The following is a 27174-nucleotide window of genomic DNA, read 5'->3' as shown; positions in this document are numbered from 1 at the left end:
TCTTTCCTTTTGACTTAGATTATGGAACCTAAGGAATTCTATTACCAATAATGGTTTGATCCTAAATGTTCCTGCATTACTTTCACGATATCCGCAAAGGTCAATTTCAGCTGTTTTGGCTGGAGTAGTCAAACTTCTAAGCAAACTGTATGCCTTAATATCCAATGCACTCAGCAAAAACGGCACCTGCTTTATATTTGCATTTGCTTTACAATACTGGTCAATATCCTCAGTATACAATATCCAGTTATCTCTTACACTATCGAGCATATCTGTCTTTCTGATGTAGCCAGCCATTTCTTTTCTTTTTAAATGTATGATTATTAGTATCACCTGGCACTCACTGTTATGAACCAAGAATGTGTCCATTTTCTCCCTTATTTTAACTCTGCTATGACTTCCCTGCTATTTTGTTTTAAATGGAACACGTCGCTGCCTTTCAACTTGTAGCTAGTCGTCTCGAGTTTATTTAAAACCTACTTGTCGCCACCGTTATGATTTCCAATTCCAGAAGATAGAACTAATTGGTAGAAAAACAAGGAAGTCCAAAATGCTAGTTTTTTTAACTTTAAGTGAGGCGCATACATATGGCATGGCGGTGTAAGGACATATGCCATTTATGTACTTTTACATATAACCTGCATTGCATTATGTAAACAACAAAGGATGATTAATCAAACAGTATTTTTACAATATTACTCAAATAGTAAGTACACAACACTTCCATTAACAGCACAAGATGCAAGTTAATAACAAGGAACTCTGAGGGCACCATGTGCATTGAGGGCATTTAAGTCATATTGCAGCTGTATAAAACTTTAGTTACACCACATTCAAGGTACCATGTACACTTCTGATTGCTGCACTCCAGTCAGACTAGATGTGGAGACTTTGTAGAATGTGTAGTTCACCAGGATGTTGTAAGTATTGGCTATAACGAGAGGCTGGACAAACTTGGACTGTTTTCCCTGGGATATCAGAGAATGAGGGGTAATCTGATAGAAGTACAGTACATAACATTATGAAAAACAGAGATAGGGTAGATAGTCTTCCTTCCAGGTGAAAATGTCAAATATTCGAGGGCGTAGGTTTAAGCTAAGAGGGAAAAAATTTGTACACAAAGAGTGGTTAGTATTTTGAATGCACTGTCAGTTGAATTGGAAGAAGCAGATCCAAGAGTGATGTTAAGAGAAGTTTAGTAAACATATGAACTGGCAGGAACAAAAGGGCCTCCCAATCAGGGGTCTAGGGACCCCTCAGTTAGTGGCAAGGGTCCATGGCATAAAAAAGGTTAAAAACCCCTGAACTAGTAGGATATCGACCACATGAAGGCAGATGGGATTAGTTAGATTGCCTTCATGGTTAGTGCAGACATGGTGGGCTTCAGGACCTATTTTTATGCTGTTCTACAAACTATGCAGAAAGAAAAAATCAAGTTATGATCTCCACTTTGTACAAAATATTTTGGCAATCTTGCACATCCTGCTTCAGGAAATGGAAAACTGTCCAGAATTTTAGGACATTGTTATTATCCAACCACTCTACTGGAATGCTCTTCTCACTACTGCCATCAGGTGCTGAAAATACACACTCAGTGCTTTAAGAACAGCTTCTTGAGATTTCTGAACAGTCTATCAACCCATGAACACTACCTCACTATTTTGTCTCTTGTTGCACTACTTATTTTGTTACATTTCTTATTGCAAATTATAGTAACCCTTTTATGTATTGAATTGTACTAATGCCAGAAAACAACAAATTTCATGATATATGTCCATGATATTAAACCTCATTCTAAAGTGTGTGCAAAAAGCTTTCGATTTAGTGTTGTATCACTTCAATCAGTGAACTGATTCATATTCCAAAAACTATCTGTTACATTATTGTATAGCTAACCACAAAGCAATGAATAATGTAATATTCAATCTAAAGGTTTTAGAGAATAAGTATTTTTATTTACAAAATACATTTCTTTATTTTCCCAAATGTATACATTTAGATTCAATAAACAGCTACACAATCAAATCAATATATACATATATTCTACTTAAAGATTAGTTGTTTTGGACACTTTGTATCCTCTCTAGTACTCAAGCATTTATGATCAAGGAAAAAACTATTTTTAAATAGCAGATTTAATTGCTTGATTGCATCTTAACCGAAACAGAAAATTTTATTACAGTAGTAAGCAGATTACTAATAACATGAAAGTAATTTAGACCTCTGCAAATCTGATTTTTTCTCCATGGATTTTAATTATATTTTGCTTTGACTAAACAAATTAAGTAGTTTAACAAGAACAACCTACTCAGAGTAAATCACATAATTAATCTTCTCATGTATTAACTAAAATCAAATTTTTGTGATACAAAATACAATTGAAATCCAAAGAAAAGATTTATGTACATTTTCTTGGTAAGCCATGACATGAATTTTCTGCACAGCTATTCTGTTTCTAATGTGAAATCCAAGTTCTGATTTTCATCCGCTTTACATAGCCAAGATCCGGGTAGCAGCCAACTTAACTTGGAACAATAAACGAGGCAGTTCACCTCCACGAGGAATACAATAAAATCAAAGGATGCAATATTAGGCCTTGAAATACACAGCACTGATAAATTCCAGGGCCTGACCAGGTGTATCCTAGGATGTTATGAGGAGCAAGAGAGATTATTAGGATGTTTGTATCTTTGTTAGCCACAGGTACTGCAAGACAGGAGGATAAAAAATGTTGTACCTTTATTTAAAAGGGGCATCAACCATAAGCCAAGTAATTATAGGCCGGTAAGCTTTACATCAGGTAGGAAAGTAACTGATGGGATTATGAGGGACAGGAGCTATTTGCACTTGGAAAGGCAAGAACTAATTTGGGATAGCCAGCATGGCTTTGTACATGGGAATTGCATTTCATGGATTTCTGAAGGGGTGTTGTAGAGGATTGACAAGGACAGACCAATAGGCATTGCCTGTATGGTTTTTAGCAAAGCCTGTGACAAGTTCCCACATGTTAGCCTAGTCCAGGAGGTTAGAACACATGGGATCATGGATGAGTTAGCAAACTGGATACATGATTGGCTGGGCGGTAATGGAGGATTGTTTCTCATATCAAAAGCCTGTCACCAGTAGGGTGCTGTGGGGATCAGTGTCACGTCTTCTGTTGTTTGTCACATATATTAATGAACTGGATTAAAATATAGCTCTCGCGATTAGTAAGCTTACACCAAAATGTCCTATTATAACCTTAGATAATTGATCAACTAGGAAAATGAGGAAGGGATGATGGACAAATGGAATTTAGACAAATATTCTTTCTCATTAAAAAACTGTAACTTGCTGTTACCCCTTTCATTGCTTTCTTTTCAAAATAAAAAAAATCACTTTGCTTTTATTTTCCTTTTCCTTCTCTTTCAAATATAACTTCCCATTTTCCAGGTGGCAGAAGATGCTGATAGGAGATGCAAAACAGCAGTTTTAGGCAACTTTTCTATCTCTTATAGTAGAACTCAAGAGAAGATGAACATTTCAGTATCTCTCTGGTGAGATCAATTAACTATACATTATCTCATGTCTGCGGCTCTCAATTTAATTACAGTACACAGTTTTCAAATAGACAAAACAAGGGGGACTTAAAGCTGTGAAGTTATTCCTTTACAATAACCCTACTGAAATGTTCAAAATTATAAAAGAATCAACATGATTAATTCAACAAAATTATTTATTACACAGACTCAGGTATAAATTAAAAGAATAGAGAGTAACAGAAAAAAAGTAGAATTGGAATAAGTTACCTGGGAAGGCCTCTGAAGTGAAAAGTGCAAATAAAGGAGAAAGTTTCTAAAAGTAGTAAGGTTACTATCATACTCAAAGTGTAGGAATACAATCATAATCAAAATAACCACTATTTACTGACAGGGGCAATTAAAACGTAATTACAATTTTGTGGGTTTAGAGAGTGGAAGATTTTTAAAACTATGATTTAATATATTAGAATGAGTTAATTAATAAATCTACATAATCAGCAACCATTTATTCAGAACTATTTATAATTGAATGTATCCAAATTCAAAACAAAGCTAAACTATACTGGGTGGGGGTGGGTGTGGGGATGGTCCTGCAGGTGCTACTAGGGGTATAAAGCTGCAACAATGCAGCACTTGATGTTGCACTGTTGTTGTAATAAGTTGTTGGGGAGTTCAAAAGAAAATTTAAGAAAATTATTTCTTCTAACTATGACCAGAAATTGAAAGCATTACGTCACATAGTCCCAAGAAGGGAATTTCCCTGCCAAAGGGTTCCTGCTTCGACTGTACTCTTTTCTAGATGCTACCTAGTTCTTCCAGCATTTTGTGAGTGTGTTGCCTGTTTTCAGTCTGCACAAAGGTTTGTAACAGCTTATTGAAGGCCTTTTCAATCAGAATGGTTTGTTTACCCCTTTGCAATTAAGTCAGGTATGAATTAAAGAGCGTGATTACGTCCTCAGCAACATGATTGACAGCTGCTGAAATTTTAAAAAGTTACATATATACAAGGACATGATATTTACAAAGAAATAAATTCCAAACATACTTAAATTTTTATTAGAAATAGAGGAAAATGTGGTTAATTGGAAACCCTACAATGTAACAATACATCTTTTTTTAAATGTAACAATACATCTCATATTATCTGTATTATTGCTAAGTTTTGTTTCTATATTTTGAAATTAATAAAAAGATTGAAAAAGAAAGGAAACCCTACAATGTTGCTAAGAAAAACACATCAAAGTTGCTAGTGAACGCAGCAGGCCAGGTAGCATCTCTAGGAAGAGGAAAAATCTCTTACTAGCTCTTCCTTCAGTTAGTCCTGACGAAGGGTCTCGGCCCGAAACGTCGACTGTACCTCTTCCTAGAGATGCTGCCTGGCCTGCTGCATTCACCAGCAACTTTGATGTGTGTTGCTTGAATTTCCAGCATCTGCAGAATTCCTCACATTCCTAAGGAAGTTACCACAGTAACAAACTTTTAACTTTTATATGTAGGTAATTTGCTGGAACAAGCTGACCATGATAGGTCAAGATTGCAACAACTGATAAATGAAATCTTCTATGGGGAGAAAGAACAATGATATGAGATATGTTTTTGTTCTTTAAAAGAAAATTGCAGCTGGGCTGTCTGTGACCAAAACAAATTGGAGAAATGAGTTTTCAGAAATGTGATTGAATTAACTGTACAGAATACAGAAAGCACTCTAATGACTTAATAGCATAACATCAAATACTGCATCAATAACTGGGTGAGGTTGGGAGGAGACAGAGAGAAGACAGTGTTCATTGTCCTGTTTGATTTGGTTTGGTTAATTCATTTGACAATTTAGTTACAAAAGGTATCACTGACTGTAAATAAAATTTAAGCCAAATTTTAATTGAAGGAGGAGTGGATCAATTATGAAGAGAAAGTAAAAGTTTAAATGTTCTGCTTTCAAACGTAGAGGCAGAACAATTCTAATTATAAAACACCCACTTTGTTAAAAAATATAGCAACTCATAAGAAATAGTCTACCTTCTAGTCCTATGAATTTCAGGACAAAATATAAAAGAAGGATTATCAGAATAAAACCAAGTTAATTCAAATTAACCATCAAATTCTGTTGAGATCACTCAAAAAGTTCTTACATTAACTGACAATATCTTCATCAAATTTCAGGTTTTCATCAGCTCTTTCCTCAAAATATTCTATAGTTAAAGACTGGACAAAATAACTCAGTAGCTGTAAATCTCTAATTTTATATTGAGTGTACATACAAAAATTTGGAATTAACAATCACCATGTGCTTCAAGTCAGACTAAATGTATGGTAATGCACAAAACATAGATAATTTATTGACTCTTGACAGGAATTTTATGTGAATATTGAGAGCTTACCACACCTCAGATACTCTCTTAACTATATATACTGTGTTTCAATACCCTGTACCATCACACCCGGAACTACAAAGTCATCTTCATGTTGCTTTGTATAACTGGTTCTTCTGTCCCATTTTATGATGCCCAGGTGTCAAATGCTTTTTACTTGCATCTTCAGCAGGTGTTTTCATTTTAGGTTTAGCTGGAAAAAAAGTTTAATAGTTATTTTATGATGTCTGATAAGTATTTTTTCACCTCTCACATAATAAAAATAGTTCTTCCACCAGAGGTCTGAAGACCTCCTTCAGACCTCATAAGGTCATTTTCATAAGGTCCATATAAAATATAATAGTTGAAATACTGATCCCAATTGTCATAAAACTAATGGAAAATCACTTTAAAATTACATATAGTTGGTGATCCTCTATAGGAGAATCAAAATGGAAAACAAGATTATGCTCAATATTCAAAATGATGTTAGGAAATGCATATCATGCATATCATAAACAATTGTACATAAAATTGATGGGGGGAGAGAGAAAACGATTTTTTGCCAAAATTTTAACAAAATCATTAGCTAAAACCACTATACTTAAATGGTTTACCAGAAGTTTTCAGCTAGTGAATGGCTATCCCAAGCTATCCAGGGACTTTCACCTCATAATAGGGCAGTAACTCTATATATTACAACCATATTATGTTACGTACCCCGTAACTGGGTTGCCAAACCAGCAGAAATGGACCACTTAGTTGGAGTCTGGTTTAACAGAAACTAATAAAGTTTTATTAAAGAAATAAGTAACACAGTACTCTAATCGTAAGGATATAAATGCAACAGGTTAGCAATGATAAAACACACATGTACACAGAACTAGGGTAATAGGAATCAGCCAAGCTCTATTGCAGTCTAGGGGTAAAATGATCAGTCTCAAGTGACGCAGAGTTCAGTTCAGCTTAGTATAGTTTGCAGTAATCGCTGTTGTGCCGTTGGAGAGAGAGAGAGAATGCAAATTTTGTTTCAAACAGACCTTTGATGTTCTTCGCAGTTAGCTTTCGGGCGAACCCTTTTATGTCTTCTGTGGTCACCGACTGTGACCCTCTCCGTTCCGGATACGACCGTTCTTCCACGGTGAACCCGGCACCCAGGCAAGGGCGGACACACACACCAGGTTCCCGCCGATCGTACCTTTTCACCCTGTGCGTCTATGGTCGGTTCCCGCAATCAGACCTCCAAACTCCCACCAAATTGTGGGGGCACACCGATCTTCCAGGGTCTTGTTATCTCGTGATCTCGTGGTGGGTGCCGTGCCTTAGTGAACCTGTTCTTTTTATTCCCCTGCTGGGTATTGCCTGTCCATCAAACTTCAAACAGTTCAGGTTCAAAGCAATCGGTCTGTCGATATTCTGAAATGTGTTTCTTTCTCAACAATCTCTCTCTTCCCTCTTATTAGCATTTTGAATGTTTCTCCATTGTCTCACTTATCTCTCTCATTAGCATTAATCTTATGATAACTTGGTTTTTCGTCACAATTAGGACACCAAAAGATGTCACAAGCATTTTAATTATATTCCAGTTTTGCAAAACACAATATCCTACCCAAAAAAGATGAACCATTATCCAGTTCACATGTTTCTTAACAACCTAAATATATTTAAGTAAAGTTTTAAGTTTTCAGTTTTCATCTCCCATGTCACCACCCCCCCACCACTTCCAACACCTAATGTAGGAACAAATGTTTCTTTGCTTTAGTCTTTTAGCAAAAATAACTCAAGCTGGTAGCACCTTTAATATAGCAACAGATTTTCAGGCACAAATCAAAAATGTAATCAAACAAAATTTGTCACTAGCCCATCAAAGGACAATTGATGAAAGCTCGAAATTTGAGTAGGAATGCATCTTAAAACATGGAGATAGAAAGCTTTAAGGAGAGATGGGCAAAATTTATGATACTGAATGTTAAAGACTCCACTAACAATGGCAAGATTATTAACGTCAGGAATGTATGCAAGAAGTGATCACCAAAATAGGAAAGGGCAAGGCTGAGATCTGAAACAGGATTGTGTTGTATATCTGGGAGCCAATGTTGATAACCAGCATATGGATGGTGGATGAACAGGAAAGTGAAAGTTTGGGCATGGATAGTGTTATGTTTTGTAACTCCAAAGCATAAAATCTAATTGAAAGAAAAACAAGAGAGTCAGGAGATAAGTCATGTACTTCACTTTTACTTCAGGTGAGGTGGGCATTGATCACGTGGTAGCGTCATGACGTATGCAATTTTTACATTTAGCCCATAATGAATTATTTAAATAAACAAGAATGCTTAGTCAAACAATATATTTACAACATTACTCAAATATTAACTATTCAACACTCCTCCCTGTTTAGCCATAAACTCCAACTCAATAGAGAATGCATCTCAACTCTACATACTCTATACAGACAATTCACAGCATGGTAAATTTTAAATTGTCCCATTCAGGCCTGAAGATCAAATCATTACGGAGGCTTTCTTTCTCTTGAGAGACAATGTCTTTCCTGATAAGGGGAACCAGTCTGCTTGGCAGGTGAGGCTTGTGACTTTGAAAACAATCTCAGATTCTGGGGTCTCCTCCGTGGTGGTTGTAGGAGTTGATTCGGGGACTGCAGGAAATATTTCTGACAGTTCTGGCACCTTTCTTCTCATTCCTTTTTCTTCTTCTAGTTTGTGCATCTTGATCTTGGGAAGGTGCATTTAGTTCACTGAATAATTCTCTTATTAGTCCTTCTATTGTTCCCTTCACAATCTGATCTCTCCTTTAGCTTCCTCATCCGCAACATTATCTGACAAATCCTCTGTTTTTGTATCTACATTGACTCCTTTCTTTTTGGCCATTCAAACAGCTGGGCTTTGGTCTTTTCATCTACCTTTACAAGCAGCTTTCTGTCTTCCACTTGAAGTTCATGCAATACAGGTTTCCCCCGCCATCCGAAGGTACAGCGTTCCTATGAAACGGTTCGTAAGCCAAAATGTCATAAAGTGAAGAAGCAATTACCATTTATTTATATGGGAAAATTTTGTGAGCGTTCGCAGACCCAAAAATAACCTACCAAATCATGTCAAACAACACATAAAACCTAAAATAACTGTAACACATAGTAAAAGCAGGAATGATACGATAAATACACAGCCTGTATAAAGTAGAAATACATTTCCACAATCATTACTGCACTGCTCTCCGTAGCGAAAATCGCACGCAAGCGCTGTTGGCAGAAAATCTCACGCAAGCGCCGTCGGCAGAAAATCTCACGCAAGCGCCTTCGGCAGAAAATCTCACGCAAGCGCTCTCCAGTAACCTTTAAGCTATGAAGCTGCCAAATCATACCAAATAACACATAAAAATACACAGACTATATAAAGTAGAAATAATGTATGTACAGTGTAGTATCACTTACGGGAATCGGGAAGACAGCGAGCACAATGATAATGGTGTGTTAGACTGAGTCGTCGCAGGCTGGGGTGGTGCAGTGGCCCCCCATCCTCCAGGCTGCTGAGCGATACATTGCCGTGAAGAACACGGGGGTCCAGCGGTAGCCGGGAGGTACACAGCATATCTTTAAGAAAAAAGCCGAAACAAACATGCTAATTAATTAGGTGCCGCCCATAATTGTCGGCCCAGATCAGTGCCGATTTCCGATTGCGTCGTCTCTGATCTGGGCCAACAATTATGTGTCAGCGGCACCTAATTAATTAGCATGTTTATTTTGGCTTTTTTCTTAAAGATGTGCTGTGTGCCTCCCGGCTACCATTGCATTCTCCACAACTCGGTGTCTGTCCGTGGCCTGGGGGTTGGGGTGGTGGGACACTGGGGTGTCATCTCGTCGCCTGTTTCCATTAGAGCAGGCAGCTCATCTTCTTCTATCTCTGCCCACCTCAATGTCGAAGGTCGAGATTCGTCGTCTGCTGTGGCTGATGTGGAAGGCTTGCTTGACTGTTCAGCCTCGCGCATTTTTCTATCACACAGTTCTTTAATAAGGACTCACACCATCCTGCAAATATCCCCTAAACCGAAGTACCCTTTCAAAATTAAAGTCGTACTTTATCATTACTCATTCGGTTTCCATTGTTATCCTTTTTCTTTCCAATTGTATCAGCTCTTCATCTGTCAGTTCTTGGTCATGGGATGCCAAAACCTCTTCAACATCATGTTCGTCAGCTTCCACAAGCCAAACTCACGTTGTCCTTACTTCGTTCATCACGATCAAAACGCTTAATTATGTCTAGTTTTATCGTAAGTGTAACACCCTTACGACCTCTTTCAAGCTTTTCTGATACCATAGAACTCATCTTGCAAACGGCTGCTCACAGGCACGTGTTAAAGTAAAGCAGTTCTGAATCCGGAAGAGAGCGGCTGCTCGGGGCGCGCTGCCTTTTATCGCGCACTGATTTTTTCATGCGCTGATTTTTTATCGCGCGCTGAATTTTTTTTCGTAACAGTGAAAACACCTTCTGAAAGCGAAAACAGGGTACCAATGTAGGTCTTTCGTAACAGTGAGGTTTCGTAAAGTGAAAGTTCGAAAAGCGGGGGACACCTGGTACCCTGAATGCAAAGATCAATTCATTGTGGGGGCTTTCTTTCTCTTGTGAGACAACGTCCTTCCTGACAAGGGGAACCAGTCTGTTGGTTATACACAACAGACAGCAATTTTCAATAGCTTGAAGAGAGGATGTTTGTTAAGACATATGAGTAGCAAAATCCAAAGGCAATAAAGAGTAGGCAAGGAATTTAGCAAAAGGCAATCTGAGACTGTGATAGAAACATATGATACTATGAAGGCAAAGCCTGGAGGTCATACCGAAGGTGTGGATATGTGGTCCAATGTTCATTTTGTGTTAAGACTGACTTCACTGATACTTGGAAGAAATTTCTGTCTGTCCAGAACGGTTTGACAGACAAGCAATCTGACAATTTACTGTGAATCATGGGCACATCCAAAGGTCTCAAGAATTGAATAATGCCAACATGCATGTGAAATTTGATGCTTTGTTTTTGGACCATGTTGCCAAGGAATAATATGGAGTGTTTGGAGGGCAAGCACAGACTGTTGGGAGAAAAAAAAAAGAGAAGCCATCAAATGAGTGTGTTTTGATATGACTTTGACATACAAGAGTACAACCAGGAGAACCAAGCTGAGTAATTATGGACCAGCGGATGAGAAGGGTGATGTAGAAAATCATGTCAAGGACTGTAGCAATTAGAAATTGTAGATAATCTTTAGCTCAACTGTATAGGAGATCATAGTTTGCCTTCCAGGTGCCAGGGTCCAGGATGTTTCAGATCGCATCCCAGATATCCTGCAGTGGGAGGGAGAACAGCCAGAGGTCGTGGTACATATTGGTACCAATGACATAGGTAGGAAAAGGGAAGAGGTCCTGAAAAAAAAGACTACAGGGAGTTAGGAAGAAAGTTGAGAAGCAGGACTGCAAAGGTAGTAATCTCAGGATTACTGCCTGTGCCACGTGACAGTGAGAATAGGAGTAGGATGAGGTGGAGGATAAATGCATGGCTGAGGGATTGGAGCAGGGGGCAGGGATTCAGATTTCTGGATCATTGGGACCTCTTTTGGGGCAGGTGTGACCTGTACAAAAAGGACGGGTTGCTCTTGAATCCCAGGGGGACCAATATCCTGGCGGGGAGGTTTGCTAAGGCTACTGGGCAGAGTTTAAACTAGAACTGTCGGGGATGGGAACCGAACTGAAGAGATTGGGGAAGAGGAGATTGGCTCACAAATAGAGAAAGCTTGTAGACAGTGCGAGAGGAAGGATAGGTAGGTGATAGAGAAGGGACGCGCTCAGACTGAAGGTTTGAGATGTGTCTATTTTAACGCAAGGAGTGTTGTGAACAAAGCAGCTGAGCTTAGAGCGTGGATCAGTACTTGGAAGTATGATGTGGTGGCCATTATAGAGACTTGGATGGCTCAGGGACAGGAATGGTTACTTCAAGTGCCAGGTTTTAGATGTTTCAGAAAGGACAGGGAGGGAGGCAAAAGAGGTGGGGGCGTGGCACTGTTGATCAGAGATAGTGTCACGGCTGCAGAAAAGGTGGACATCGTGGAGGGATTGTCTACGGAGTCTCTGTGGGTGGAGGTTAGGAACAGGAAGGGGTCAATAACTTTACTGGGTATTTTTTATAGGCCACCCAATAGTAACAAGGATATTGAGGAGCAGATAGGGAAACAGATCCTGGAAAGGTGTACTCATAACAGAGTTGTCATGATGGGAGATTTTAATTTCCCAAATATCGATTGGCATCTCCCTAGAGCAAGGAGATAAGATGGGGTGGAGTTTGTAAGGTGTGTTCAGGAAGGTTTCTTGACACAATATTTAGATAAGCCTACAAGAGGAGTGGCTGTACTTGATTTGGTATTGGGAAATGAACCCGGTCAGGTGTCAGATCTCTCAGTGGGAGAGCATTTTGGAGATAGTGATCATAATTCTATCTCCTTTACAATAACATTGGAGAGAGATGAGAACAGACAAGTTAGAAAAGCGTTTAATTGGAGTGAGGGGAATTATGAGGCTATCAGGCAGGAAATTGGAAGCTTAAATTGGAAACAGATGTTCTCAGGGAAAAGTACGGAAGAAATGTAGAAAATGTTCAGGGGATATTTATGTGGAGTTCTGCATAGGTACGTTCCAATGGGACAGGGAAGTTATGGTAGGGTACAGGAACTGTGGCGTACAAAGGCTGTAATAAATCTAGTCAAGAAGGAAAGCTTACAAAAGGTTCAGAGCTAGGTAATGTTAGAGATCTAGAAGATTATAAGGCTAGTAGGAAGGAACTTAAGGAGGAAATTAGGAGAGCCAGTAGGGGCCATGAGAAGACCTTGGCGGGCAGGATTAAAGAAAACCCCAAGGCATTCTACAAGTATGTGAAGAGCAAGAGGATAAGATGTAAAAGAATAGGACCTATCAAGCGTGACAGTGGGAAAGTGTGTATGGAACCGGAGAAAATAGCAGAGGTACTTAATGAATACGTTACTTCAGTATTCACTGTGGAAGAGGATCTTGGTGATTGTAGTGATAACTTGCAGCAAACTGTAAAGCTTGAGCATATAGATATTAAGAAAGAGGATGTGCTGGAGCTTTTGGAAAGCATCAAGTTGGGTAAGTCGCCGGGACCGGACGAGATGTACCCCAGGCTACTGAGGGAGGTGAGAGAGGAGCTTGCTCAGCCTCTGGCGATGATTTTTGCATCATCAATGGGGATGGGAGAGGTTCCGGGGGATGGGAGAGGTTCCGGAGGATTGGAGGGTTGCAGATGTTGTGCCTTTATTCAAGAAAGGGAGTAGAGATAGCCCAGGAAATTATAGACCAGTGAGTCTTACCTCAGTGGTTGGTAAGTTGATGGAGAAGATTCTGAGAGGCAGGATTTATGAACATTTGGAGAGGCATAATATGATTAGGAATAGTCAGCATGGCTTTGTCAAGGGCAGGTTGTGCCTTACGAGCCTGACTGAATTTTTTGAGGATATGACTCAACACATTGATGAAGGAAGAGCCGTAGATGTAGTGTATATGGATTTCAGCAAGGCATTTGATAAGGTACCCCATGCAAGGCTTATTGAGAAAGTAAGAAAGCATGGGATCCAAGGGGACATTGCTTTGTGGATCCAGAACTGGCTTGCCCACAGAAGGCAAAGAGTGGTTGTAGACAGGTCATATTCTGCATGGAGATCAGTGACAAGTGCTGTGCCTCAGGGATCTGTTCTGGGACCCCGGCTCTTCGTGATTTTTATAAATGACCTGGACGAGGAAGTAGAGGGATGGGTTAGTAAGTTTGCTGATGACACAAAGGTTGGAGGTGTTGTGGATAGTGTGGAGGGCCGTCAGAGGTTACAGCTGGACATTGATAGGATGCAAAACTGGGCTGAGAAGTGACAGATGGAGTTCAACCCAGATTAGTGTGAAGTGGTATGAACTCAATATATAAGTTTGCTGATGACTCCACAATTGTAGGCCATATCTCGGGTAATGATGAGTTTGAGTACAGAGAGAAAATTAAGAACCTAGTGGCATGGTGCGAAGACAATAACCTATCCCTCAATGTCAGCAAGATGAAGGAATTGGTTGTTGACTTCAGAAGGAGTAGCGGACTGCACGACCCCATTTACATCGGTAGTTCTCAAGTGGAACAGGTCAAAAGCTTTAAGTTCCTCGGGGTCAATATCACAAATGACCTGACTTGGTCCAACCAAGCACAGTCCACTGCCAAGAAGGCCCACCAGCGCCTTTACTTCCTGAGAAAGCTAAAGAAATTTGGCCTGTCCCCTAAAACTCTCACTAATTTTTATAGATGCACCATAGAAAGCATTCTTCTAGGGTGCATCACAACCTGGTATGGAAGTTGTCCTGTCCAAGACTGGAAGAAGCTGCAGAAGGTCGTGAACACAGCCCAGCATATCACACAAACCAATCTTCCGTTCTTGGACTCACTTTATACCGCACACTGTTGGAGCAATGGTGCCAGGATAATCAAGGACACGACCCACCCAGCCAACACCCTTTTTGTCCCTCTTCCCTCTGGGAGAAGGCTCAGGAGCTTGAAGACTCGTACGGCCAGATCTGGGAACAGCTTCTTTCCAACTGTGATAAGACTGCTGAACGGATCCTGACCCGGATCTGGGCCGCACCATCCAAATATCTGGACCCGCCCCTCGGTTTTTTTGCACTACCTAACTTCCCTTTTTGTATTTTCTATTTATGATTTATAATTTAAATTTTTAATATTTACTATCCATTTGTACTCCAGGGAGCGTGAAGTGCAGAACCAAATATCGCTGTGATGATTGTACATTCTACTATCAATTGTTTGGCGACAATAAAGTACAAAGTATAAAGTGGTTCATTTTGGTAGGTCAAATATGATGGCAGAATATAGTATTAATGGTAAGACTCTTGGCAGTGTGGAGGATCAGAGGGATCTTGGAGTTCGACTCCATAGGACACTCAAAGCAGCTGAGCAGGGTGACTCTGTGGTTAAGAAGGCGTACGGTGTATTGGCCTTCATCAGTCATGGAATTGAATTTAGGAACCAAGAGGTAATGTTGCAGCTATATAGGACCCTGGTCAGACCCCACTTGGAGTACTGTGGTCAGTTCTGGTCGCCTCACTACAGGAAGGATGTGGAAGCCATAGAAAGGGTGCAGAGGAGATTTACAAGGATGTTGCCTGATTGGGAAGTATGCCTTATGAGAATAGGTTGAGTGAACTCGGCCTTTTCTCCTTGGAGCAACGGAGGAAGGCAGGTGACCTGATAGAGGTGTATAAGATGATGAGAGGCATCAATTGTGTGGATAGTCAAAGGCTTTTTCCCAGGGCTGAAATGGTTGCCAAAAGAGGCAACAGGTTTAAAGTGTTTGGGAGTAGGTACAGAAGAGATGTCAGGGGATGTCAGAGAGTGGTGAGTGCGTGGAATGGGCTGCCAGCAACGGTGGTGGAGGCAGATACGACAGGGTCTTTTAAGAGATTTTGGATAGGTACATGGAGCTTAGAAAAATAGACGGCTATAGGTAAGCGTAGTAATTTCTAAAGTAGGGACATGTTCGGCACAACTTTGTGGGCCAAAGGGCCTGTATTGTGCTGTAAGTCTTCTATGCTTCTATGTTTCTATCATTACTGAGCCTCAAAGGAAATGTTGAAAATGTATTTCATTTTGGATAAACAAATATAAATAATAATTCATAAAACTGATGTTTTCTGAATGGGAATAAATGTATGTTTCTTGTTAAACATAGAAGACATTTGTTTCAACAGTAAGAAAATATTTATATGTGGGAAAATAATTTATTCATTTTTTTCCAACCTGATTTTCACCAATCCTGTGGTGCATTATGGTAAATCACATTTTCTATGTTTTACTGATCCTAACTAAGCTCCAACAGGCTCACCTTGTCTGGATGGAAGATTGGTGGTTGGAACTTTTGGTAGTCCTTTAATCATTCTCTTATTTAATTCTTCCTGTTCCAACTCCTCTAATTCGGCTAGCAATTCATCCTGGAAACAACATATGTGAATAAATCCAGGATAGTATGAAGAAACTTTACCAACTATCAAAAAATAGCATGTTAACACATTGGAAAAATCAAACACATTTTTGAAACAAGTTTTGGAAGCAAATAATTTGCAGCATCACAACCATCTGTACACAGGTGACACTTTCATTACAGTGGGAAGCAACCAACAGACCACTTTGATGAACAAATTAGTTGGGTCAAGGCAATTAAAAGTTATTAATGAAACACACAGCTGAATTTATTTAAAACACTAAAGTTTCTTTCAGTGTCTTATTTTCTCCCACGTCACAATTCAATTTTAACTTTGTTTCTATATATTTGATGAAATAGTTTACTATGTACCTCATCAAATTCTGAACCAAATGCAGCTGGTCGGGATATTGCATCAGAGATTTCTTGCGCTATTTCCTGCTGTTCTGTAATATTTTGCATCATCTCATCGATTTTATCCAAATCTCTGGAAGAGAAAATAGTTAATTTTATCAATAGTTTACAAAGTTAGTTTCTCTTTGAACCATTTTTGACATTAACCTTATCGATACACATTTTATTCAAAATTTAATTTATTTATCAAGGAAGCAATTTTTAATGCAATGTTGATCTTTAATACACCTAACTAGTTTGTTACTGTTTAGGGTTCCTCAGAAAATGCCCCTCCCAGCTATTTAAAAGAACTACACCTGATTTGCCTTGAGTTTTCCCAATAATCATTTTAAAGATGATTACCATGAGTCATAAAATATTTCTAAATTTTCTATAAATAAAGTTCAAATAAGCGTTATTTGTTATCCAATGATACATGTAGTATTTTAGTGAACATGGAAAGTACATCAGTTATTTTGGACATATATTTGAATGTCTCACTGAGCAACATTACCCAAAATAAAGTGAGGGCTTAGAAGACTATCAGTGCGTCATCACATCATCGTTTCTGAGAACTCAGTGGGTATCCAATATTCCAAAATGGCAGGCAGAAAGAGCCCTCTCAGTTTAGATCAAGAAATCTTCCTCATGTTTTTCACAGAGGCAGTAAAAAAGCTCGCAGAATTCATACCCAGAAAGCATTAGCTGCTTTATGTAAACAAATCTGTTTCCTCATACTGAAGGTAGACTATGCTGAATACAGCTGGCACCTGAAATTCAGGCCTAGAGGAGGCTTGACATGTTGGTAAAGCAACAACTACAGACTGAATTTGAATCTGAGAAGAGCATACCCTGTTTTAAAACCATGGCCAATTAAAAGACATCAGAATGCCAAAATGATATTCCCCATTTATTCTCAACCCTTACTTGAAGGCAACATAACATCATGAAATTCAAAAGCTCATCAGGAACTTTACTGTCAATGCTCCAACCAATGAGATTGCAGTGCTTCCCAGGGATGCTTAGCAGGCAACTACTACAATTATTTTTATTTAAATGAGGTCCTAAATTCAATACATCTATCATATTAATCCATTTACTCTTAGGACAGAACAGCAGGATTGTCCTTCTTACCCAAGGACCTGTAGTAAAATGGTTAGGTCTTGTCAAACTGCAACAATATTACTTGACTCTGCTATACACTTAGAATCAACAGATTGTAACTAAGATTTTTTTAAAAATTCACAATAACTTAAATTCATACTGATTAAAACAGGCCACGTTTTATGGAACAAGTTGCCAGTTGGACATATTTGTACAGTCCTTTAAAACTTTTGTTCACCAAGCTGCAAGAAGTGGAAGCTAATAACTTTATGAAAATAATGGAAAGGTTAAATGGAGGATGCCTTTCAGCAGTGTGAAGGATTACAATTCAAAGAAAATCTCTTCCTCAATACTTCGCCAGCTAATTTGCACATCAATTATGGGGAATATAATTCAAACTCATCTTAGTTATAAAATTCTAATGCAATGATTGCTCGTTTTGGGAATAAACTCACTAGCACTCAACAAAAATGAATCACTTACATGTGCTCATGAGCAGTTTTCATGGCCTTTGCAGCATAGCCCATAGATTTCAATACTTCAGTATTTGTATTTGCATTTTCCAATGCTTCTCTCTGGAATTCAATTGTAGAAAGGGTTCCATCAATTTGTGCTAATTGCTTTTCCAACCTCTTCTTCCTTTTCAATGCCTGTAGCGAAACTGTGAAAGTAAAGAATGAAATGAATCAATTTAATTGATTACTGTTTGAGCATCTGAATAGAATGTAAGAATAGATCCACTATCAAGATTGCAGCAGGGAAATGCTATTACAAACACCAAGAGCTCACAGTTTACCCAACATGTAATATAGGGTGATTTTCCAGCAGTAACAGTAGATACAGCAAAACAGATGAAGGAAGATCCAATATTAACACAAGAAACCATTGAGTGGCTGCATTGATTTACATAGGTGGATGAATAAGGGTATAAAACACTCCCATTCCAGGTTTTACAGAAAAAAAATCTATTTCCTCTAAATAATCACAGGGAAATATGTAACAACATGCTATACAGAGTAGCTCACAATTCTTTCGACACAATGATATACTGCATCAGAACATCTGGCTGTTCTCCATTACTAGATTGGTCTCCTCCATGAGAAAATATAGGGGCTGTATGAACTCATCTTTTCTGTAGAAACAGAGGCATGTACTTTCCATTCACATAACTTTTCATTATGCTTGGATTGTAAAAACAGCTAACTCCAATCCAGCATGATGCCTCAGATATGAAAGAACTAGCAAAGAAGTAGACACAGTCGGTAAATCACAACCAATAAACATGCCATTCCTAACACAGAAACAACCCAGAAGGCCGTTCAGCATCTCTACATGGACGGCAGTGAAAAAGGTGTGATCCACTTCCTGGTATTGGTGGACGGCATTGAAAATAGACTGAGAAAAATGATGAAGGTCATCCACAACCCTGAATGCACTGAAGAACTTAAATCCAATTTTTGCAACGGGACATTAAATCAGACAGTAGTCTGCAAAGGCAGACACTTCAGACTGAACAATTTGTGAACTAAATTGCGATCAAATGTCACTTCTCCTTACCATTCACCCACAAACTCTTAAAAAAGGTGCAACTGATTCATACAACACAAAACTACACACACGTGATGAAACAGATAGGCACTGCCACATTTAATTACATGCTGTATACTATATAAACAAGTCTATTACTCTATTGTATATGCTTCCCTTGTAGTAAGAGAAATTGAATATTCAAACAATGTATATTGTCAGTTTGTTCCTAAGCTACAGCATATGCATACTTCGCAAATGTTGGAATTAGGCATCAACAAAACCTTTGCTTGTAATTATGACAAGACAGTGACTAGCATCAACTTTCACTTGTTTAGTGAAATCCAATCTATTACAATGCAGCTAACTTAGATTCTCAGTTATGTATGTAATAGTTCTTACAAAACTGCAGGTTGTCTCATGTTTAATGCAAGTTAAATAAAGTGATGTTCATTATCAGAATGTGCCGTACAGAGTAATATAATTAATGTAGTATTGCTTTATCATTTCCATACAAGTTTCATAATTTACAAGCATTATGTATAATCAAAATTACTTCTGAAGGATGTTGTTTAAAACAGACTTAAAGTACTACTGGACATAACATTCTCTAAATATCTTTTGGCTTAAGACTTCAAATTGTTCCAGATACCCAATTACTCAAAACTTAGGTGAATTTTACTGTAGCTTATTTGCATTAATGTGAATTTTCATTATATACTGAGTAAAAAGGATTTATTAAGTAACTTAAAGTTTGCAAACACAAAGTAATACATCCACAAGCAAAATGGAAATCAGTACAAAACCTGCTGGGTCATCTGCACAACAGCATTGTAATTGTTCAGTAAAAACAATACTTCCCACACATTTGACAAATAACTAATACAAATTCCTATGACAAAAGACCTATTTTGTCATATGGCTGAAAACAACCATAACTACACAAAGCGTCATTGTGAGTTAAACCAAAACAACTTTTGTTACGATTTGAACCTACACTCAAATCCCTCTCATTATTCTAAAACATGTTTAATATTTAAGAAAATTCAATTTAAGCAAAATGCTAAACTGTTATCTCATTATACATTGTTTTTATAAAAAAAGAAATCAAAGTTTCTAGAAAAGGGAAAAGAAAAAGCAGACCCAGAATTTCAGCCATTCACCATTTGAGACTTACAAGTTCCAAGATGATTTGATAGAGAGAAGATTACAAATTTACGTAGCATTTACCACAGATCAGCCCAGAGAAATTGAAAAGATTTGGAGATGTTCCTTTTGCAAGCATGAAGTAAGTGAGTAAACTTGAAATGATCTGTCAAGATAAAAGTAAGTATCAAATTAAAACCAGTGAAATAGAATCAGAAGGAAAACAAGCATAATTCCAAAATTCTTATTACTATTAAGAAACATAATGATATATTTGCCGACAGGAATGTCACTTGTGCAAGTTGCACATCTTGCAAAAATCGTGAGAAAGCTTAACAACTTAGAATTCAATGATAATAATTAACTTTGTCCATTGGCATCTCACCTTCTGTTTAATTTTTGTTATAAATAATAGTGAAAAGAAATCAGAGTTCTGGGGTCATACAATATGGAAACAAGCCTTTAGCCCAGTGAGTTTCAACTGACCTTCAAGCATCCGTTTGCACTAATGCTCTATTAATCCCATTTTATTCTTCCCACATAAGCATTATAAGCCAAATAACTTGCCAATCTGTACATCTTTGTGCAAAGAAACTGCAGCATCCAAGGAATACCCACGCAGTCATGGAGACTGTGTTAGATTTTACCTGGGCACCAGAGTTGTTTGGCAGCAGCTCTACCAACTGTACCATTGAACAGCCCTTAACTTTAAACCAAGTATACTGACGAGTGGTCTCCAACCTGAAAAATAAAGTCTTTCTTTTTCCATAGATGCTATTTGCCTGCTGAATGTTTCTAGCATTTACTAATTTTCAGCAATTATTATTATTTTATGTTCAAGCATGTGATGACCTTTAAGGGCAGAAACAAATCAAGATAAATGGTTTATAAAAATATCTTTAAAATACTTAGGAAGGATACACTGACTTTGGTGGTGCAGAAGAGGTTCACCAGGCTAATTCCAGAGATGAGGGGGGTTAGACTATGAGGAGAGATTGAGTCACCTGGGACTGTACTTGCTGGAATTCAGAAGAATGAGAGGAGATCATATCGAAATATATTAAATTATGAAAGGGATAGATAAGATAGAGGCAGGAAAGTTGTTTCCACTGGTAGGTGAGACTACAACTAGGGGACATAACCTCAAGATTCGGGGGAGTAGATTTAGGATGGAGATGAGAAGGAACTGCTTTTACCAAAGAGGGGTGAATCTGTGGAGTTCTCTGCCCAATGAAGCAGTGGAGGCTACCTCTGTTAATATATTTAAGACAAGGTTGGATAGATTTTTGCATAGTAGGGGAATTGAGCATTATGGGGAAAAGGCAGGTAGGTGGAGATGATTCTCTGGCCAGACCAGCCATGATCTTGTTGAACAGTGGAGCAGACTCGATAGGCCAGATGGCCTACTCCTGCTCCTATTTCTTATGTTCTTGTAAAGTTAATAAAATTTCTCTTTATATTAATAGGAACTATTTCATATTTATTAACTTTTTAATACAACACCAAATGTTGTTGATTTTAGGAAATGTTCATTCTAAAATTTTGCAATTACCTTATCCCACAATTTTCAAAAGATGTAGACAGCTAACAGCAACACTTCCACCAACAGTAAACTAGTTCACATATACCCCAATGATCACACCTTGTTAAATTTGCTTCCCGTAACCCTGACACCAAGATCAGTGCAAAACAACCAGAACCTGTAATATTTACTTCAAAGGTAGTATAGAAGTATTCTAGAAATAAATAGATTCATAAATGCATGATTAATTTCATGCTGAAAAATAACTATTGCATGCTGAAGAACTTTTTCTGGTATCTCATCAAAAAGTATTTAAACTTTTAATTATATTTGACACATTTTACAAAATATGCAAAATATACTATTTTATGTCTATTTATTTTGGTTTACACAGATACATTCTATGCAATTAAGTCACAAAAATGGAAGTTGCACAGTCCAGTAATTCCTGCCAAACACCATTAGTAGCTTCTAACTTAAAAGGGACTTTTTAAAGCTTGCCAAAAAAAGTTCATAAAAACTGCCCAGTCACAGCCAAAAAGTCTTAAGAATCTTGTATCTAAAGCCAACTATACCTTTCACATCTTTTGTTGCCCCTGTTATTTTATCTCTTCAGCTATTGCTAAGTCCTTTACTACATTTACATGTTTCTGTTACTCTTATGCAACAGGAAATTATTTACACAGGAGAAATTCTCACTCTTAAGTTTTGAGAATAAATTGGATAGGTACATGGATGGGAGAGGTCTGGAGGGTTATGGACTGGATGCAGATCAATGGGACTAGCGGAATAATGTTTCAGCACAGACAAGAAGGGCCAAACGGCCTGTTTTCTGTGCTGTAGTGTTCTATGGTTCTATGATTGAGACTGAAGTTTAGAAAAGATAAATGAGAGGAAAAGAAAGGAAAAATTAAAGAAATTTAAGAAGTAGTGGACATGTAATAATAAATGGTAACACCACTTTAACAAGCCAGATGAAATGGCTAGTTATTGTTTGACAATGTACTGTATGTTTTGGAGAGGAGGGCTCAGATAAAATCATTTGAAAGCATTATTCAATTCAGTTCACATTATAATCTGCTATTGTTAATGCTTCTGAGGTTTTCGAAATTTGATCAGGAACTTAAAGCTGATGAGGTGAATATCTAAAAATTGGAACATTGTGGATTAACAAACCCTTCAACATGATACAATTATCACACACATTTTTGCTTTCCTGATCATCAAAACAATTACCCTGCACAACAGCCTCATCCTATGCCTTTGTCCATAGACTCCCATGCAAGCTGCCTTTTTACCTTCTTATTTTTTTCTTTATCTAGTTATTTCAGCACTCTTTCTAAATGACATGGTAATATCTTAATACTTAATTCAATTTTAATACATGTTCAAAAACAAAGACATAGCACAAGTTGCCTTCTTTTTGCACTCAGTCTATATTAATCAAGCCAGAGATCATATGCACTTAACAGCGTTTTCAATGTTTTGCCACCTTCAAAGATTTACCTACATTCACAATCTATTCTTTCATCAATTTTAAAAGTTTACCATTTAATTCATATTGCTTCTTCTAATTCTTTCTATCAAAAAGCATTTTGCATTAAAGTTCATCTGTTGTGTGCCCACCCATCTTGAAAATTTATCGACACCTTCCTAATGATTTTTTTTGTCTAGCTAATTGTTCTTCTGATTTCCAAGTTTCACATCATCTGCAGACTTCTAAACTGTATCCTAGCCCAGCTTTTCAATTAATGAAAATGGATGCATGGTTCTCCTATTGACCTCTTGGTGAATATACCTCCTGTGAAAAACAATTATTCATCATGATTCTTTTATGGTCCTGGCTTATATTATATCCATGGTATCAGTGTCTCCCTCTATCCCATGGGCAATAATTGTGATAGTGTGTCTATGTCAAACACTTTTTGAAACTCTCATATGAAACACTAGTATTAGTCCTCTCCATTACTTAATTAAAAGTCCTGAACAAGTAATTCAATGACTATTCGCCTTTCACAAGTCAACAAATATTGCATTCATTAGTTTATCCACCCCCAAATCCAAATTTTGTTTTGTGTTATTGGTTCTTAAGATTTCTTCACCTTTGACAATAGGCTGGCTAGCCTGGACTTGGCTAGGTCTCTCTCTTGTTGTAAACAAGAATATAACATTTACAATCATCCAGTCTTCTGGCATCACCTTTAAAGGGAGAAATTCTATAATTTCATCCCTCTTTGTGATTATGTAATCAAGTATCTCAATACTTGTAAAACTTTGCCAAATACAAATTGGCTGCCATGCTTCCCCCTCTATAAATAAGACAAATAGCAGATTCCCTCTGGATTACTCAGTGTTTTGGGAGTTCTGAAGAATTAAGTACGGCTTCTACTTCCTTAAAAATAAGTAGAGAAAAAAATCATAAAAGTACTCATGTTTGGGTGGTGGACTTAGAAACATAAAAAGCATTAAGTATGTTTATAACGCAAACACAAGGAAATCTACAGATGCCAGAAATTCAAGCAACACACACACAAAATGCTGGTGAACGCAGCAGGCCAGGCAGCATCTATAGGAAGGCGTACAGTGGACGTTTCGGGCCGAGACCCTTTGTCAGATCAAAATAATTCAGTAATGGGATCTGGCAGTCATGATTAAAATCCAAAAGACATCAGACCAAAACTATCCTCTATCAAGAAAACAGGTGTTAAATTGTGCAAATAAGGGAACAACGTGCTAATCAGATGTTGATTAATATTTAAAGGACTATGTAATTGGTAAAAACATTAATGAAACAAAAAATTAAAGAATTTAAAAGCACACAGAATGATTACCCTAGTGAGCTATCAAGAAAATAACTTTTAACAAAATTGGAAGTTTAAAAAATTAGAAAAGCTGAAAGAATTATGGACAGTTGAGGAGGTAAACAATCACAAACAAGAGAAAATCTGTAGATACTGGAAATCCAAGCAACACACACACACACGCACACACACGCACACACACACACACACACACACACACACACACACACACACACACACACACACACAATGCTGGAGAAACCCAGGAGGCCAGGCAACATCTATGGAAAAGAGTACAGTCAACATTTCAGGCCAACATCCTTCAGCAGGACATGAATACAAGTCCTGCTGAAGGATCTTGGTCTGAAACATCAACTATACTCTTTTCCATAGATGCTGCCCGGCCTGCTGGGGTTCCTCCAGCAGTTTGTGTGCATTGTGAGGTGTTAACCTGTAGCTAGGTAGTTTATTGAAGTAAAATGTAAAACTGCATTAACTCCAACCAGTTCTTGCTCTTTGGTAGAATTCTATTTTCCTGCATTTTGAGCAATTGCATTTCTTATACTTCAGTGCTAATCAAAAATATAGTTCAAGTTGCAATGTACAATAACTAATATTCAGTAACTAGTAAATTGATGTATTATTATAGCCAATAAAAGCAAATATATGATAGCAGATTCAGAAGAATATAACAAATAGAAGTAGGAGTAGTCCAATCAGTTCTTCATGCCTGCGCTTCTATTCATTAGAATTATGGCTGATATTTTATCACAGTGCAGAGAGGTGGCTCTGATCCATTAATTTACACAAAACTCTATTTTTCTTTGTCTTAAGTTTACTCAGTGATTGATCCTCTTCTCTCTTGGGCAAAGCATTTTGAAGATTCATATATACTAGAGGAATTTCTTTTCATCTATATCCTGAATGGCCAGGCACTTACTGAGATAGTAAGCCTTGGTTCTAAACATCCAAATCCAAATCCCTGCACCCACACTTTCAAGAATTTCACCACAAATTCAATTTCAATAAAAAAAGTTACAGGCACAGGAGGTATAATCGTTCCTCTTATAACAAACTCACCATTCCAGAAGTCAAACTAGATCAATCTAGTAATATTTCCTCTGTTGCTTCTAAAACAAGTATGTTCTTCCTTTGGCAAGAAAGCCTAATATTCCCAGATGGTGTGTTACCAGCACCCTACATAATTAGAACACGGGGTCTCTACATGTGTACTCAAATTCTCTCATAATAATGGTCAACATACTTCTTGACTTCCTGTCTGCTCATTTTCAATTTGAATACCTAGGTATTATTAATAATATCTTATATTTTGTGCTTTTGCACATTCTGTTATAAATGTACATCATAGATTTATGAAAAATAATGATTGCTAATACAAGCACCTCAAGTCCAATCTCTTCAAAAAAAAAAACAAAATCTGAAATATTTATATTCCTTTACCAGTTAGCATTCTTCTCATGCTCATCCCCTTAATGCTGTTTTTGATGTACACAAATGTATCCTATCTGGCCAGAGCAATATTATCTATGGCTACTGATCTGAATGTTTCCTCTGTTAATTCATGATATCTGCTGTGGAACTTTTGTCATCCTAGCTCACTATTCGAAGGCTATTTTGCAAATATGGACAACTTTTCTCCTTCTCTAATGAGTTCTAATGCTTAATTACATGACTTATTCTTTGTCCAGAGTATAATCACAGCAGAAGGTATACGTTTGTAATATGTGCCATTCAGTTAGATTAAAGAAGTTAGAAAAAGTATTTAAATTAACAACCATATCTAACAAAATAGAAACATTAATGCCCAAGGTTAATGAAGGTGAGCATCTCCTCTACCATACACCTGAATACACCTTCCTTACTCAATGTGTTTTCCAGTTTCTGTTCTTCATTGTTTTGCATACCTTGCACAGAATAATGTTATAGTCATAGACTTGAACAGCACAGGAATGACCCCTTAGCCCAACACATGCACGCCAACCTTTATGCTCATCCTCTCTAATACCTTTTGCCTATTTAAAAGTATTTTAAAAGTTTCTTAAACATCGTGATTGTACGTGATTCCACCTCTTCCTCTGGCAGAGTTCCAAATATCAAATATTAGCCTTCATACGGTGTAAGGTGCAATGTTCCTGCTTCTATTACAGTGCATAGTGCAACATCCCAGATCCAGTGGTCTGGACATTACAATATCTCTGTCTCTGGTACCCTACTCTGTACGATATCTCTTCCCCGGTGCTGTGTATCGGCCATCACGTAAAGTATAGTGCAAAGGTTCAGTACAAATGTCGCTCTGTCTTATACCGTGTAGCAGGGCACGGCCCTGCTCATGTGTGGGGCGATCTTCCAGGCACTGTAGCCTGGCTACTGCCTACCTCGCTTGTTCTTGGTGCCGTTTTTCCGGGCGATCTCCAGTTCTTTCCCAATCCTGTTCTCCAGGTACTCCTGCTTCTTGGTCAACATCTCCTCGGTCTCCCGCAGACGCATCAAGGCCTCCTGCGGGCTTGGGCCCGGCTTTCTGGAACGGGACGACCTCGAGGAGCTCGAGCCGCCTCGAAAGAAGTTTGAAAGTTTACTCATAACGATCAACTGTCACCACACCGAACAGGGAAAGCGCCGCAGCTCGGGGGTGCCGGTAGCAGTCCACCTGTCACTCACCGTGGGGGCGTGGCGTGATGGCTGATACTTGACCTGCCACTCAGCGAGGGGGCGTGGCGTGACGGCCAATACACGACCTGTCTCTCACAGTGGG

General features: G+C 38.1%; 1 protein-coding gene across 1 annotated transcript; it reads right to left on the bottom strand.

Annotated features, from left to right (window-relative positions):
* Positions 1-1976: 1976 nt before the first annotated feature.
* LOC140196652 (charged multivesicular body protein 4b-like) lies at positions 1977-27066 on the bottom strand. The gene is made up of 5 exons (XM_072256208.1): positions 26798-27066; positions 17889-18066; positions 16281-16395; positions 15813-15918; positions 1977-6083 (listed from the first exon to the last, which is right to left on the bottom strand). The coding sequence occupies exons 1-5, from the start codon at positions 27000-27002 to the stop codon at positions 5980-5982; spliced, it is 708 nt and encodes a 235-aa protein (XP_072112309.1). The 5' UTR covers positions 27003-27066; the 3' UTR covers positions 1977-5979.
* Between the last annotated feature and the right edge of the window lie 108 nt (positions 27067-27174).

The sequence above is a fragment of the Mobula birostris genome, chromosome 1, assembly GCF_030028105.1.
Source record: "Mobula birostris isolate sMobBir1 chromosome 1, sMobBir1.hap1, whole genome shotgun sequence".
NCBI classification, from domain to species: Eukaryota; Metazoa; Chordata; class Chondrichthyes; order Myliobatiformes; family Myliobatidae; genus Mobula; species Mobula birostris.
The sequence above is the reverse complement of the archived record's forward strand: the minus strand, read 5'-3'. Positions and strand labels throughout refer to the sequence as shown.